The 17,709-nt window shown below is 35.8% G+C and overlaps 2 protein-coding genes across 3 annotated transcripts in view; both read right to left on the bottom strand.

Moving 5' to 3' along the window:
* Positions 1-17,709, bottom strand: part of LOC133873740 (uncharacterized protein At4g14342) — a 41,316-nt gene that overhangs the window by 6,913 nt on the left and 16,694 nt on the right. The window contains exons 1-3 of one of the 2 annotated variants that reach the window (XM_062311492.1): positions 2,635-2,785; positions 1,992-2,077; positions 1,773-1,896 (exon numbers count right to left, since the gene is read on the bottom strand). In XM_062311492.1, coding sequence (XP_062167476.1) covers positions 1,773-1,896; positions 1,992-2,077; positions 2,635-2,640 — 216 coding nt within the window. In that variant the 5' untranslated portion in view covers positions 2,641-2,785. Of the gene's footprint in view, positions 1-1,772; positions 1,897-1,991; positions 2,078-2,634; positions 2,786-17,709 lie in introns of those variants that run through there. The other variant, XM_062311501.1, reaches the window with a different exon arrangement.
* LOC133873764 (uncharacterized) lies at positions 4,914-6,067 on the bottom strand. The gene is made up of 3 exons (XM_062311522.1): positions 5,958-6,067; positions 5,802-5,849; positions 4,914-5,060 (listed from the first exon to the last, which is right to left on the bottom strand). The coding sequence occupies exons 1-3, from the start codon at positions 6,024-6,026 to the stop codon at positions 4,923-4,925; spliced, it is 255 nt and encodes an 84-aa protein (XP_062167506.1). The 5' UTR covers positions 6,027-6,067; the 3' UTR covers positions 4,914-4,922.

Here is a 17,709-nt window from a genome sequence, read left to right on the forward strand (position 1 = left end):
TGTTGTAATTAACTTGTGATAGATGTATAAGTTGTAATTTCCGCTATTCAGATTTATGTTTTCCGCTGCATAGATAGATGTATGTTATACTCTGATTATCAGGTACATGTTATGGGGCATGTGCCATATGTTGGCTAAGCGACACGTAGTCGTGCCACTGCGATGACTCGTTTTATGTTTGTATAAAAAAAAAAAAAAAAAAAACAGGTCGTCACAGATACCCTGTATAAAAAGTTCGTCTCGGTGAGACCTACTAGATTCGGCACGATGCGGAATAGTCCGAGATCTCCCAGTTTGATCGGAGCGAACATGTCTCGGATATTCCCATAGCAGAAAGTTGGTCGGTGTACGGAAGTATCGCCTCTAGGTTATTGTTTCAGGTTTAACAAGTGTTTGAGAATCCTTAGAACTCTACGTCCGAGATTCATGGACACAGAACCTATCTGCGAATGAATCAGGATAGCGGTAAAACTCCACTCCCAGAAACTCCGGGATTGACTCTTATCCCATCACCAATGGGATGGGATTGCTGATAAGATAGAATTAAGATCGAGAAAGGAGAGTATTCCTCAATCTGGACTCTACTGCCTTATTCAAATTCCCTGAAGATAAGGCCAAGACTCAAACAAATTAGGACTCAGACTCCTAGTCCAATTGTACTTCGAGAACTTCAATAGGTCTGTGACTATAAGCCTATAAATAAGACTACAACGCCAGGTATTTTTCACACGCATCTTTTAGACTCTGAGATTGCAGATATTGATACTCTCCAAAAAAATCGTTTGAACTAATTTAGGCATCGGAGTGGGCGTAGTCAGCACCCCCGACTAGTTGTTTGTTATTTTGTAGGTTTTAAGGTGAATCAATATCAAGGAAGGCAACGAATCAAAAGGCGACACGTCACCATACCGGAAACTGTACCAACAGAGGTAGTGAACGCTTTGAATGGTTACAAGGTTCCGGCCTCGAAGGTTTTTCTCTGGCAAAAAGCTAAAAAAGCAAAAACAAAAAGAAACAACTCAAAACACAAAACATTCAAAATTACTTTCACTTTTATGTCACATCACAACCAAAAAAAGAAGAAGACGAAGAAGAAGAAGAAGTTATCAGAGCTCGTAATCTCTCCATCTCAAAATAGAGGATAACATTCGCCTTTTTTTATGACTGATAATTTATTAGAACGAAAGGACAAGCCCTCTTACACGAAAATTATACAAGAGATACCACCATCCTAATGGTGTCTGAAATCTAAAAAGTTCACAAGCCTTTTTAGTTGTCTCAAAAGATAAAAATATATATATATATATATTTTTTTGATAAGTAAAGATAAAAATATTTCTAAAATTGAAAGTTCATGCTTCTTCAATTACCTATATCACCCTCATCTCTTTTGAAAAGCAAACAAGATTCTTATAAAGAATCATGCCATACCTAGTATAAAGTAAAAGACATTTTAGAAATAACACTATATATTTACCTTTTTATTAATAACGTATTGTTTCAAACCACAGCATCTATTTTGAGATGGAACGAGTATCTATATCTAAATGTTGACATTGGAGCTTTTAACATATAACCTAAACTATATAAAAAGACTCAAGAGAACTGATAAATGCAGAATGTCAAAAATGCAAAACCCAAGAAAGTACAACCAAAACGAAAGCTTTAAGCGCCACTTAACATTGAGAATAGAGATGATTATGCAGGTAATTCTCTACAAACAGAAACTGTCAACCAGAGAAAACGCTGCAAGACAAGAAGTTAGAAAAAACCTGCATGAAGTTGTAGCGCTCTCTCCCAATTGATTCATTTTCCGCAATAGCAAAGTACGCTAGTAACGGGTAATGCCCAACATATGACGCATAGCTATCCCGTTGAATGTTCACTGCCCATTCACTAGACATCCAAAAACATACAAAAATTAGGAACAAACTAACAAATAAACATTACCCAAAAAAAAACATGGGTTTTTAAAGGATTGACAGCCTCACAATCTATTCAAATCTGCATGCCCAGTACCGACATATTTAGCTTGGAGGTGCTCAAGCTGGGAATTGATGTTAAACCTATCACTGGCCTGCACAGTTACAAGTAGCGAGCTCATCAATTTTTAAGTTATTAAAAAAATCCAACGCTAAAGCTTCGCATCAAAGGAAAAATAAATAAACGTCTGGCAATGATTTTTTTTTTTTTTTTTTTTGATAAGTAAGAGAGCGTCTGGCAATGATTTTTAAAGCATAAATTAAGCTACGACGAGCACTAAATACTATAAAAGAATGATACTCCTCCAAGTCGAAAACAAAATAATAGATCCCAAAAAAGTATGTCACCCATATATTGGCTCATGTAATTTTTGGTGGGTTTCATGTAAATGTAAGCTCAAAGCAAATAAATAGGGAGTCCAATTAGATTCTGTTCGGTTGCCGAGAAAACGGAGGAAAAAAGAAGAAGAAGAAAGATATTACTTTGGTTCTATTTTCTAAGCAAGAAAGATGAAGCTTAGGGTTTTGAGGAGCAATTGGAGACCGAGTAGGAAAAAAAAAAGAGAAAAAAAAAAAAGGGGGATAATGGGGAATGAGGGTTTGGGGTTTTGATTAAAACCGTTCCAACTTCGAAGGGATTCAGAAGAGATACCTGCATATTGTTTGCAGTCACAGGCAGAGAGAGCCAGAGATCCCAAGGGTTATCAAAGACGCGCAGAGAGAGGTAGCAAAATCTGGAAGCGGCAAGGCGTGGGGGATAATTAATTTATACGCACCGTCTTTACCGTGAGTGGGTATTGGTGGGTAATTAAAGGCGTTGTTTTGCAAGGTACTGTTATACAGGATAGGGGTTGGTTAATTTGTTAGTAAAAAGTGATAAGACGTGATATAAAGTAAAAAAATTATATAAAAAAGTAAAAAGGATTTTGTATCGTAGTAGATATATTTATTTGAATAATAATAAAAAATTATTGATGTAATATAAAAAGTTAAAATATTTTGATGTTGATTGTTATTAGAAAATGTAAAAATAAAATGAAAAATTTGTGTTTTTTGCCAAACAAGGCCTAAAACAAGCGGCAAAACGATTAGTGTATCGAGTTTTGATTGACCTATTTGATCGGTTGGAATAAATCTGAACATAATTCATTTAATTGAAAGGGTTGAAACAAATAATTTGAAGATGACACACTAATTTATCGGATAACTTGACAAGACCTGGCTTACCCGTTTAGCTAACCTGACCCGTTTGACCTGATTCGGTTTTTTTCTTTTTCTTCCTTGCTTTATTCAATTCATTCAAAAAAAAAAATTTATCAATTATTCTTCCATCAAGTAGCTAGCTTAAGGAAAATATAAAAATCAACAAGCAACCTATAAAATAAATTCTAAAACCAAACAAATTTACATCGATTAAACGCACCAAACTTTGAAACACAAAGCAAAACTTACCTACATACGTATCACTCAGTTATACAACTATATTCAGAGCATATATATAGATAAATAGAGAGAGAGATCAAAATCAAAGTGGGTGCAATGTGACTCAGATATGAGAGAATAAGAATATTAGGTTTTGTTTTAGCCTTCACCCTTTTTTCTTTTATTTTTTTTTTTTTTTAAAGATACGGGTTGACGAGACAACCCATGGGTCAAGCAAGTTGATCCGTTTGACATGTTACCCGTTTATGACCTGAATACATTTAAATTAAACCCAAATCCAAACCCTATAATTTTGTATCTGTTCATGTCGGATTACGAGTCGTGTCAAAATTGTTAGCCTTTAATTATCGTAATAAAAGAAAAGGAAAAAAAATTAATGTTAAAAACTAAATTTTTATATAACAACACAAAGTAACAATCTAAACCAACCATTGTTAAAAAATTTAAAAAAGGAAAAATGAAGGGTTAATAGAGACTATTATGTCAACATTATGAAATATTTGTGGGATAAAATTATGATATATAGTATTTAGTTTTAATCATAATCACAAGCCTAATGTTAAGATATTAATCAAATTCTTCTTTTTCATATATAAGTAGTGCAACTATAATCAACACTTAACAGTAAGTTAATTACATGAATAATGACGCTGGTATTATACAATAATATTTTTTTTTTCGCAGCATTACAAAGGAGATAAAGGAAGAATACACGATTTTCAAAGAATATATATTTCCAGAAGATATTTTACAGAGACCAAACGAGTGGCCTTCGCCCCAACAACTCACTCTGAAATAACCAAATGCAGGAAGCAGTAAAACAAAGGCCATTCAGCCAAGAACAAAACGCTCTTTTGTTGGATCATCTGGTGGCAATATGATGTTATAAGAAAAATTAGTGCACCTCATTGGATTGACTCCGTTTCTCACTTCTCAGGGACTTCAAGTTGGGGAGGTAAGAGGTTCAAAAAGCTCCCCTGAGCAGGTTGACTGAAAGCCTTGGCTGACTCGTCATCTGTAATAATATACCAAATTCATAAGATAAAAGGTATCACTATCAACAATTAATTAATACTATTCATTTACCCTCTCTAACTACTATCCTTTTTGTAATGTCCCTTCCAATGTTTCAATTTTCACAACATACACTCAATCTACCATTGGGGTTCCAACGTTTCAATTATGTTCACGAGGTATAAAAGAGGCAGGTTAAGGCATTATCAAGAACTTTCAACAAATAGCTCTCTTTCCCCGCCTTTAATCAGGAAACAGTGTGCAATTCAACACAGCTCAGTTAAGCCATATCAACACTGGGTCGGTCACATAAATTCAAAACCTTGATAAAGGAGGATTTGGTCAGATCTCCAAGAATGTGAATTTTCACAACTACATACACATTATAACTTATACAAACAGTAAAGAAGGCTAAACATAGAAATAAGAAAGAAAGCATTATGTACTCTTCAACTTATTCAGAGAAATAACCAATAAGGAAGCTCAAGTAAAAAGATTAGATAGAAATGTGTCCACAGAGAGAGGCAGGTAGATACCGATTCCGAGTAATTGATGATCATTTACAATTTCAAAGTTCTTATACGTGTAACCAACAAAGTTGATATCCTTAGATGACAACATCTGCAGCAGAGGACAAAACAGCAAGAGAACATTAGCAATAAACGCCACCCTCTTTCAGTAAGATATATATATTTTAAACTGCATGATTCTATCACATAGTGAACAGCTTATGTGTAATGCTCACATACTATCAATCAAAGGCACCTCAAGAAGCATCAATTGACTAAAGAAAAAGTGAAAAACTCATCAAATTTTAGGATTAATAGACACTAAACAATTTCAGTTGCAGAGAAGAAAAGGAAAACACTAAACAATTCACTTTCTAAATAGAAACACAACGAACGACAGAACCGCACCAAAGAAACTACATTAATAGACGAAAAATTAATCATCCCATCTGTACCCTATTGCTTCAAATGACCTCACCAGCTTGCAATCAAACACATCCTAAAAGTACTGGCCATTATATCCAGAAAGGAAACTCAACTTCACAACCAGAAATAATACAAAAATGTGAATTGAAAGAAGCAAACAGAACATTGGTTCTATTACCAATAGAGTAATATCAGCTGCCCAAACAGCAATGACGTATAAAGGAAAATGCACCAAAATTACACACAGGACCTTATTACCAAAGGGTATTCTGGACAATCAGATACTTGCCAAGTTGAGGATAAAACAAACACCGGCTTAGTTATGAGAGAGCTCGAGCAGCAAAAGCACATATGTAATACACTAGTGAAGAAACTATAATTGCATCTGTTTAGGCCAGAATGCATCAACTAAATCATATATACAAACCTTTCTCCATGGACCTGCTTTAGATGAAGTTTGGATTTGGTTGTCAGCCTACAGCATCATCAACCAATCACAAGAAACAACAAGGTTAGCAACAAAATGCCTCAAATAGGTCTGTACTTTCATACATTTAAGAAAAAAAATAAAAAAATGAATGACCTCTTCAAACTTCTCAAAATTTGGAGTATCCAATTCATCATTGACCTCGGGAATAAATGCAGCTTTCATATGATACAATTTGTCCCATTCAATGCCTTTGAACCACGGATGAGCCTAAAGATAACCAGGTGCAGCAAGTCAATTAATTAATTAGCAATTCAAATTTTAAAGAGAGAATTTAAACGTAGTCACTACAAAACGTATGATGGCAGGAATGGCAGATTTCAAATAGATGTATGGTGGCAGTGGGTTGTCTTGATTGGATCTTTTAAGGCACAATTTGGAAACACAAAGCAGATTATAGTAGGAGCGTTAAACAAGGGACAGATTCCTACTGAGGTCCATGGCTCCATGCCATCCACACAATTTTCAAGAGAAACTGCTGAGCACCAAAATTTTGGTTTGTAAAGATGTACCAAACAATTTAATTTCCAGACCTTTCTAAACAATATGGAAAATTATCAATCAGGGGTAAAACAATCCCTCCCAACTAACTTTTCTTCATTTTAGTGCCTCCATACAGATCTCCAAATATTTTTGAGAAACAAAATCAATTGTATAAGAGCCCACTGGATTACTGCCCACAATAAATATAGGGATAAATGCAAAATCAATCCATATGGTTGGTCTAAATTACAAATCGTTCCCTGCAGTATAAAAAATAATTCAGAAGTTCTCGAAGTAAGCCAAAATAACAATTTAGTCTCTGCAGTCAAATAATGTCAAAACACTCGACGGATTTCGTTAGTATGTCACGTCGGCACTAATAAAATGATGACACGTGTCACTCAATTTTAAAAAATATCAATATATAGAACTAAAAAAATTTGAATTTTTTTTTAAAAAAAAAAAAAAGAAAAAAAGAAAAAAGGGTGGCTAGAAGTTACTGCTAGCCACCCCCTCCCCCAAGGGGTGGCTGCCGTTTCTTTTTTCTTTTTTAAAAAATAAAAATTATAATAATTTTTTTCAGTTTATACTTTTATATATTTATGTTTTTTTATTATTATTAAGAGTAATACATGTCATCATTTTATTAGTCCTGACGTGGCACACTAACGGAATCCGTCAAATGTTTGGGAATCCATCAAGTGCTTTGACATAATTTGATTACAGGGACTAAATTGTTATTTTGGCCTACCTTGAGGACCTTTAAATTATTTTTTATACAGCTAAGAACGATTTGTAATTTAGGCCAACCACACAGACAAATTTTGCATTTTTCCCATAAATATATATATTAAAAAAAAATGAGACTACAATTGTTCTTTTTCTTTTCTTTCTTACTTTTTTTTTTTTTTTTTTTTTTTTGGCCTTTTTTTTTTTTTATTCCTTTTTCTGAAGGCCTCTTTCCTTTGGTTGTACATTTCTATCCTGAGTTAATGAATTGGGTTCATATTTTGGATGCCGCTATTGAAAAGGCCTTTCTGGCTACACTTTCTGCTACTGTGCCTATCTCACAGAGACTACCCGGTTTAATGACAGCTACCTAATACTCAGGAGATCTTTCCCTGAACCTATACGCGTTTCAAATGGTAAAGAAGCTACCATAGTAGCAGAATTTATGACAAGCAAATGGTAAAGAAGCTACAATGATGCTAGCCCTCACACAATTAGAGCAAAAAGGAACTGCACGATTGACAGTTAATACGATTTTCCAATCTGGTGGAAAATGGAGGTGATGGGAAGAAAATTGAAAAGAGTGAAAAGCAAGATTGGCGACAACTTTTCAAGAATGAGAAATCTTTTGGAAATCTTACTTACTGTGCTCTGTCTCGTCTGAATGGGAGGGTTGTTGTGAGACCTCCAAAGGAAGCTATTGAAGAGGGGATTCAGAAATGGTCTAATGCTCTTATTGGCCAATTTTTTGAAAAGCCATTACCATTTTTTGTGGTAAAGAAGGCTGTTGATCATCTTTGGGAAGCACATGGACCAGTGGAGGTATTTCTGTTGGATAATGGGCTTTACTTGTTTCGATTTGGAGATGAAGCATCCAGAGATGCTGTTCTTGAAGAGAAGATATGGCACATTGCAAATAGACCCCTCATCCTTCGTAGATGGGGTCCAGGTATGCAACTACTCAATCTGTCTCTATCCTCTGTTCCATAACTTGCCTATGGAATATTGGAATGCTACTTGTTTGAGTAATATAGCTAGTGGAGTGGGTAATCCTATATGTGCTGACTCTGTAACTGAGGAGCAACGAAGATTAGGATTTGCTCGTGTTCTAGTTGAGGTTGATGTTTCTGCTGAATTTCCAAAGGAGATTGATGTAATTGGTCTTGATGAGGAAGTTATAAAAATAGGTGTTGAATATCCATGGCTGCCAATAAAGTGCAAGAAATGCAGTCTTTTTGGGCATGCTACCCATACTTGTCTGAAAACTGAGAAGGCCATCTGGGTTCCTCGTAAAAAAGAGACTATTGTGAAAAAGGCCTCTGACAAGGAGAGTTTTGGTGGAGCTGACAGGTTGGGTCCTTCTAGTGTGGAGAAGTGGACTGTAGTGAATCGTGCTAAGAAAACTCCTAAGAATCGTCCTATTGCTGTAGATAATAGTGTTCATTGGGCAAATTCTTTCCAATTGCTTGCAAGAGCCGAGGGGTTGAAATTTGATGATAAGGAGATTAGGAAGTCAAATGAGGCTCTTCAATTAAATTTGGATGAAATGGTGGATCCTGGACCTTCTTTGGCAGTTGGAAAAGGGAAAGAGATAATGGAAGATGGGGCTGAGTTGGGAATGAGGGATTCTTCTCATTCATGAACCTACTAGTCTGGAATATAAGGGGCTTGAACCACCCCTCCAAACAAAGTGAGGTTCAGAGAATGATTAGAGAGAAAAAGATTGGTTTGGTTTGTTTGATTGAGACTCGGGTGAAGGAGGTTAAGGCTGATTCTATTGTTGCTAATATGCTCATTGGTTGGGACTTTTGTTTTAACTATGATAAGAATTTTCTTGGTCGTATTTGGATTGGATGGAATAAGGAGGATTTTGCTGTGACAGTTATTGAGAAAAGTGCTCAAAGTATTACTTGTCTTGTCACTGCTGTTAAGAGGAATTTTAGTTGGTGTCAGTCTTTTATCTATGCTGATAATAAGCCTTTGGATAGGAGATCATTGTGGCAGGAGCTTTCTTCTGTTAAATTGAAAGTTGCTTCTCAGCCTTGGATTCTGTGTGGAGATTTTAATGTGGTTAGAAATCTGAATGAAAAATGGGGCTCGGATAGTCTTAAACCCTATGAGATTGAGTTTGATGATTGGTTGAATAATCTGGAGGTGATGGATTTGAATTTCAGTGGTTGTTTTTTCACTTGGAATAATAAGAGTGAAGGGGCTGGATTTGTTGCTAGAAAGTTGGATAGAGTTCTTGTCAATGAGGAATGGCTTTGCACTTTTGGTAGAACCATGGTTGATTTCCTTCCATGTGGAGTTTCAGACCATTCTCCAGCTATTATTTCTGTAGGGTCTTTTGGTTAGTTCTGGGCCAAAGCCTTTCAAGTTTTTTAACTATTGGTTGGAAAATGATGGGTTTATGGGTTGGCTTATTGACTGTTGGGCTCAAGACGTTACTGGGGTGCCTATGTATAAGCTTTGTAAGAAACTTAAATCTTTTAAAGCTGTTTTGAAAGAAAAGACTGCTGCTTGCTATGGTGATCTTAAATCTAGAATTGTTCAAGCTAGAGGCAGGCTGGATATGGCACAATATGAAGTTTTGGATTCTCATGGAAGTGCGGCTTCTTTACTGAAAGAAAGAGAGTGTCTCCATGCCTATGTTTCCATTACAAAGGCAGAAGAAGCTTTCTTGAAGCAAAAGGCCCGAAATCAATGGTTGCAATTGGGAGATCAAAATTCTGCCTATTTTCATAGGGTCATTAAAGGTAGACAAGCTAGAAATTCTATATCTTTTCTCTTTGATGAACAAGGGAATAAAGTGGATGATATTGATGGTATAAAGGGTATAGCAGAACGGTTTTATAAAAACCTTTTAGGCACCACTCACATGGTGTTTACAAAAGAGCATGCAGCTCGGATTCAACAACTTATTTCCCCTATCATTTCAGTTGAAAATTGTCTTATGCTGGAAAGAGATGTTACAGTTGAAGAGATTAAGGAGACTATTTTTAGTATGAAAGCCAACAAGGCCCCTGGCCCTGATGGATATACTTCTGATTTCTTTAAAGCTGCTTGGCCGGTTGTTGGGGGGGATGTGGTTGCTGCTATCAAGAATTTTTTTGTGTCTGGATGTCTCTTAAAAGAGGTAAATGCAACAATACTGACTTTAGTCCCTAAGAAACCAAACCCCTCTGTTATGGGGGAGTTTCGGCCCGTTGCTTGTTGCAATGTCATTTACAAATGTATTACCAAGATCCTATCTAATAGGATGCTTTCTGTTATGGATGGTTTGATAGGCAAGAATCAATCAGCTTTCATTCCGGGAAGGAGTATTGCAGAAAATGTGCTTTTGGCTCAAGAGTTGGTTCGGGATTATCATAGGAAGGCTGGAACAGCACGGTGCACTATGAAGGTGGATATTATGAAAGCATACGATTCAGTAAATTGGTCCTTTATTATACAATGTTTAATTTGTTTTGGATTTCCTGCGAGATTCATCAATTGGATCAAGGTTTGTATAACTTCACCTCGGTTCTCTGTTTCTGTGAATGGTTCTCTTGTGGGTTATTTTAAAGGTGAGAAGGGGTTGAGACAAGGGGACCCCTTGTCCCCTTATCTTTTTGTGATTGCTATGGAGGTTTTTTCTAGATTAATGGCAGAGTATACCCGGGATGGTTCTGGTTTTGGTTTTCATCATAGGTGTGCTCGGTTGAGGATCACTCACCTATGTTTTGCAGACGATCTGTTAATCTTTTCTGATGCTAGTACTCATTCTATCTCTATTCTTAAGGCTGCCCTTGAGGAATTTGAGATGTTATCCGGTTTGCATGCTAACCCAGATAAGAGTTCCATTTTCTGTGCTGGAATTTCTGTTAGGAGGAAGGAGGTTTTGTTAACTGAGCTGGGAATGAAGGAGGGTCAGCTTCCTGTTAGATATCTTGGAGTGCCCTTAATTTCATCTAGACTTTCTGTTTCTGATTGTAGAATTCTTCTAGACAAAATTGTTAAGAGGATAAATTCTTGGACCTCCAAGAATCTCTCTTTTGCCGGTAGACTGCAGCTCCTTAATTCAGTTCTGTATAGTCTTCAGGTATACTGGGCTAGTTTGTTTATTCTTCCTAAACAGGTTATTAAGGAGATCACCAAGAAGTTTAATCAATTTTTGTGGAATGGAAAGGAGGGTAGCCGGGCAAAAGCTAAAATTGCTTGGGATGAACTTTGTTTTCCTAAGAATGAAGGTGGTCTGGGTTTGAAAAATTTGGAAATCTGGAATTCCTCCTCCATGATGAGGCATATATGGAGTTTGTTTGCAAGGGCTGGGTCCATTTGGGTTGCTTGGGTTCATGCTTACTTGTTGAAGGGTCGAAGCTTTTGGAGTGTAAGCATCCCCCAAAATTCTTCTTGGTGCTGGAGAAAGTTGTTGAAGCTCAGAGCTATGGCTAGGGGTTTTATTAAATTTGAGGTTGGTGATGGAAAGAATATCCATTTATGGTTGGATAGTTGGCATCCGTTTGGTGCTCTATTTGATAAATTTGGGTATCGAATCATTTATGATTCTCGTAGCAGTTTGAATGCTAGATTGGATTCGGTTCTTCGGAATGGTTCTTGGTGCTTGAAGGCAGCTCGGTCTGATGTGTTGGTTGCCATTCAAAGCAAACTTCCTGAAATTCCTCTTGCTATTACTGATAAACCAATCTGGTCTATAGCAAAGAAGGGATATTATGTGTGTGCTGACACTTGGAATTTCCTTAGGAAGAAGAAGGAAATTGTGGATTGGGGGTCATTGGTTTGGTTTCCATATGCTTTACCCAAACAAGCTTTTATTTTATGGCTTGTTATGAAGAATAGATTGACTACGGGAGATAGGATGCTGTGTTGGGGATATACAGGTGATATAAAATGTGTTTTTTGTAGACATTTTATTGAAAGCAGGGATCATCTCTTTTTTTCCTGCAGTTTTACATACAGGATATGGAAAGTTTGTATGCAACATTGCTCCCCGTTGGTTCCTCCTTCTGATTGGTCAATTATAGTCAGGGATGGGTGCAAAAATTGGAAAGCTAAGTCCATGGTGGGTATTGTCTATCGGTTGATTTTGAGCTCTACTGTGTATGGTATTTGGCGTGCCCGGAATGAGATCAAGCATCATGGCCAACCACGGACTGAGGAGCAGATTTTGAAGTCCATTTTTTGGGAAGTCCGGACTAGGATTTCGGGAAGAGGGTGCTTTAAAAGAACTACAGAGTCTATTAGTTTATGCCATAGCTGGAATATTGATACTAGTTGTTTGGTGTAACTGATAGTTCTAATTGTTTGTTTGCTAGTTTGGTTGTTTGCTGGTTTTTGTCCAGTTGGTTGTTGGTTTGTTTCGGTTTTGAGCTAGTTTGCTCTTTAGTTTTGTTGGTTTGAACAATTTTGTACAATTGCTCTATTTTCAATATAGATCATTTATTCATTGAAAAAAAAGACAGTTAATACGATTTCCTGCCTTAACTTTTTAGTAACACTCAGCCCTAGATCCTCAAATATAAAAGGGATTCCGTGATACTTTATTAACAAGAAATATTGAGCAAGAAACCTCCAAAAAAATGAAAAGAAAAATTGAAAAAAAGAAAGAAAAAGAAGAAGGGTAGCTGAGCCATTTTCCTTGGCTACCATGGGGTGGCCGGACACTCCCATTTTGGCCGAGGGGTGACTCAGCCACCGCCTTGGCTGGTCTGAGGTGGCCAAACCACCCCATTGGCCACTCCATTGGCCACCCCATGGCAAAGGGAAAAAAAAAAAGAAAAAGAAAAAAAAGAAAAAGAAAAAGAATTGATAGGTTTTGGCCCTTGGGGTTGGTTCGGCCACCTTAGGTTGGCTGGTCTGGGGGTGGCTGAACCACCCCTGTGGCCCTAGGGGGTGGTTTGGCAACTCTAAGGGCAAACCCTCAAATGTTTTTGATGAGTTTTGGCCATTGGGGGTAGCCGAACCACCCCCATGGGCCAAAACAATAATTTTTTTTTTTTTTTTTCTGCCATGGGGTGGTTCGGCCACCCCAGACCGGCCAAGAGGGTGGCTCAACTACCCCTCTTCTTTTGTTTTATTTTTTTTTTTCCTTTTTTTCAATTTTTTTTTAATTCTTTTTTTAAAGATTTTTATTTTTTATTTTTATTATATAGTGCCACATGTCAACATCAGCAGTTGACATGTGGCCAGACGTTAAAATTTGGATAGAAAATCTAACAGAGATACTAAATGAATTTTTATCCCTAATTCATGTATCATTTATGATACAAAACAAAATTAAAGTACTAAATTTAAAAAAGTTTAAAACTCAAGTGCCAATAAGGTATTTAAACAAAAAAAGAATGCTAAAACAAATTTCGCTGAAAAAAGGATGAATTTGGAGACTTTCTAGACAAGATTTGCAACTATGGCATACTATAAACATGAATAGTATCCCGTAACAGTAATGAAGAAAAGGATGCCGAAGATAATGATGTTTTTTTGGCTATTGATAGTGGGAATACTTTAAGGTTAACAGCCATATCAGTCATGTGATGTCAGTGTCACAAACTTACAAGCATTCTCTTGTTCCTCTGCCAATGCTGAAGTTGCTCCTGTTGTGTGCGTTTTGGTGCCAGAGGGCGTCCATCACTCCGAAGAGCCCCACTAAGGTTGTTTCCAACAGAAAAATCCTTTTCTTCGATATTACTGCAGTCTAGGGGTTTGCATAATCCAAAATCTGATAATTTCATGTGACCATCTCTATCAAGCAGCAAGTTATCTGGCTTGATATCTCTGTAGTATGTAAACATGAAATCAGCTGTATGAAACAATAAGACCATGACAGAAATAACATATTGATAGCCTCCCATCACACAATCTAGACAAACATCAAAGTACCTATAAATATAGTTATGTTTATGGATGGACTCAATAGCTAGGACTGTTTCCGCAACATAAACTCATCTTCTGTCAGTGTATCTTTGCGCATTAACAAAGTCATCATATCTCCGCCCGGTAGATATTCCATAATTAGATATAAATACTCATCATCTTGGAAGGAACAATAGAGCTTGACAATGAAATTGCTATCGACCTCCGCAGGTAGATTCCTCTCAGCTTTCACATGTTCAACCTGAACAAATTTAGATGAAAATTAGCAAAATGCATTATGAAACAATAATATTAATAAAAAAAAAAAAATGTCTGTCATTCTTGCTTTAATCTTGCTTCAAATATTAGTGAATGTTATTATTCATAGTTGTTTCATCTTAACTTTGTTTTATTCGTTTTTTGATATAGCTAAAAATGAAATTGTATATGATGTAGTACCAGAAGATAATGATGTCAATTGTAAGAACGATATGAAGCTCATAGATGGAGTTGAAAATGTGGAGGAACCTAAGCAAGGAATGATATTTAATTTAACTCTTAAGATGAACTTGCTTCTCATTATACGACATATGCAAAGCAACAAGGTTTTGGGGTGGTACAAAAGAATAAAAGAAAGCATGCAAGTGGCATACGTGTTACATCACCCTATCATGTGCACGTGAAGGCAGCAGCGAAGCCAACTCAAGTAAGCCTTTTCAAACAACTAGAACGGGGTGTAAAGCCTGTTTGAATGCAAGGGTAGTTGATACAAAGTGGTATGTGACTATTGTATCTTCTAAGCATAATCATGATTTAAGCCCAAGCAAAGCTAGATACCTTAGATGCAATAAGAATTTGGACTCTACTGCGAAGAGAAAGCTTTTAATAAATGATAGAGCTGGAATAAGTATGAGCAAGAGTTATAACTCACTAGTAGTTGAAGCGGGGAGGTATGAGCACATCGCATTTGGAGAAAAAGATTGTCGTAATTTTATTGCCAAGTCAAGGCATCTTCAGCTTGGCACAGGAGGCGCTGGAGCTCTTTGTGACTATTTCAAAAGGACGCAAGCAATTAATCATGATTTCTACTTTACCATAGATTGTGATGATGATTATAGGTTGAAAAATGTGATTTGGGCTGATGCACGAAGTAGGACATCGTATGAGGATTTTAGGGATGTTGTTACATTTGACACAACCTACTTAACTAATAGATATGAGATTCTATTTGCTCATTTTATGGGAGTTAATTATCACGGTCAGTCAATACTTTTTGGGGCGGCATTAATATCAAGTAAGGATACAAAAACATTTGTATGGTTGTTTGAGGCATGGTTGAACTACATGAATGGACAATCGCCAAGTGCAATTATAACATATCAAGATAGGACTATGAATAATGCAATTAATGAAGTTTTTCCAAATACCCGACATAGATGGTGTTTATGGCACATATTGAAAAAACTTCCAGAAAAATTTGGATCACATTCACAGTATCATGCCATTAAGAGTGCCTTCCGAAGTTGTGTATGAATCTCAGGCATGCGATGAGTTTGATGCAAGTTGGCGAAGTCTACTTGATTGTTATAGTCTAAGGGATAATGCATGGTTGTGTGGGTTATATAGTGAGCGTACTTTTTGGGTACTAACATATCTAAAATGTGTATTTTGGGCTGGAATGACTACCACGCAACGGAGTGAAAGTATTTTTTTTTTTTTTTTTGATAAGTAAGAGACGGAGTGAAAGTATGAATGCTTTTTCTTTCTTTTTATTTTTTATTTTTTTTATGGTTATGTGCTCTCATCATCCACATTGAAGGAATTTGTAGATCAATATGATAACACTTTGCGTAAAAAGGTTGAGAATGAGGGTATTGCTGATTTCGTTTCTTTTAATGAGACAGTTGCATGTCTAAGCAGGTTTTCTTTTGAGAAAAAAATTTCAACAACTTTACACCATCGCAAAGTACAAAGAAGTACAAGAGAAGATTAAAGAGGTGATGTATTGTAGTAATTCTCTTATCATAAGAGAATGTGTAATGTGTACCTATCAAGTGATTGAACAGGTACAAATTAATAATGCGTACACGAAAAATGTATGCTTTTTTGTTTACTACAATGTATCTTCATATGAAGTAAATTGTAGTTGTTGCTTGTTTGAATCAAGAGGAATTTTGTACAAACATGTCATGTCCGTATTGATTAGAGTTGGGGCTACATTGTTGCTAGAAAAATATTTTCTTAACCAATGGAGGAAGGACTTGAATCGAAAATATAAACGAATCAACAATAGTTATAATTCAGGTAGTCGCAACCCTAGTGCAAAAAGATATTCTGAATTGTGCAAAGATTTGCATGTTTTAGCAGAAATTGCCTCAACTAGCGTGGATCATTACATGACACTGAAAAATTATGCTCATATACTAACGAAGCAATTTAGTGGTTCGATCTGTGAACATAGTCCACCTTCTCAAGCACTTGCTAGTGGCTCTGCTATTTGTAATTTGTCCATTAATGGTATGGCAATGGAAAGTAATAAGGTTTGTAGATGAAGATGAGTGAACCATCCTACAACTCATACAACGGAAAAAGAAAATAGCAAGTGCAAGGAAAAAATGGGAATGGAAGTTGCTCAATGTGGACTTTTTGGCTATTAAGCTTTTTTGTATAGGATATGATTATCTAAAATTGTCTAATGTATAAAAAGGATCATTATAACATTTATCTTTTGGTTTGGTTTTAAGTTCATAATTAGTCATTGTGAGATACTTCAATTTGGAATGTGAACAACATTGAAGGAAAAATGGCTAGCCTTGTTATTCATCACGATTTTGCCATTGCTTTGCTATTTTGGGAACTGTTTGGTGTTGAGCAATTTATCTTTCTTATGCTTTATTTATGTGAACTTATGCATTTCAATGTCATGTAAGACTATCATGGTTATTTTTATTTCAAGACAAGTTGAGTATTTTTTTTCCGCTATGGACTATTTGCAAATTTGTTGAAAAACTTAGAGAAATCTCTTCTATGGACTTAAGTGACTTAGTTACACAAAATGGTCAGAAACATATTTATGCTCTACTCCTCACCATTACACTCAACCTAGAACGCAGTTTTACTTTGTTGCAATCCATCTATAAATGCATTTTCAATAGCAACAATTCAGTCTATCAAATTATTAATTTTTTTGAGTATACGATTCTCATATGCACATTTTCTAGTAAAATTACATGAAAGAATAAAAAATAGAGTAATGTTATACCCCACACTTTTATCCCCATTTACTGATTTGGCACTTCCAATCAGCCTTTTCTCTTCTTCTTTTTTTCTTTTATTTTATTTTTTTTAAATGAGGGCTTATCTAAAAGGTGATTGTCAGTGTCATATCAGTCAAGTGAAATAAAAATGTGGTTTCTAGCTTTTTTTTTTTAAAAAAAAAATATATATATATATGTGAAAAGCATATCCTACAAGACAAATGTCAATTTAATAGATTAAATCTTCTGGAAAAAAATCACAGCAAAGTTAGAAAAATAAATAAATAAATAAATAAAATTAGATTTTATTTATAAAATTGCCAATTGCCGATGGACTTTTCATTTATAAAAATAGAGATGTAAATAGACACAAAGCTAAAGTACTTCTATTTAAACATTGACATAATTAGAGAGCAACAATTCATCACTTTTCTAAATGATTCAATAATGTATATAAGCGACGTACAAAAAGAAGATTAGGATGCCAAAACTCTAAGCATCTCATAATAACACGAATTGCATTATCA

This window comes from Alnus glutinosa, chromosome 1 (genome assembly GCF_958979055.1).
Source record: "Alnus glutinosa chromosome 1, dhAlnGlut1.1, whole genome shotgun sequence".
NCBI lineage: Eukaryota > Viridiplantae > Streptophyta > Magnoliopsida > Fagales > Betulaceae > Alnus > Alnus glutinosa.

Bases quoted from the DNA above. Each gene is read 5' to 3' on its own strand.
- LOC133873764 (XM_062311522.1), bottom strand. From the start codon at position 6,026: ATGAAAGCTGCATTTATTCCCGAGGTCAATGATGAATTGGATACTCCA. The intron at 5,850-5,957 runs GTCATTCATTTT...ATGATGCTGTAG, and splicing joins ATTTTGAGAAGTTTGAAGAG to GCTGACAACCAAATCCAAAC. The intron at 5,061-5,801 runs GTTTGTATATAT...CCTCTGCTGCAG, and splicing joins AAGCAGGTCCATGGAGAAAG to ATGTTGTCATCTAAGGATAT.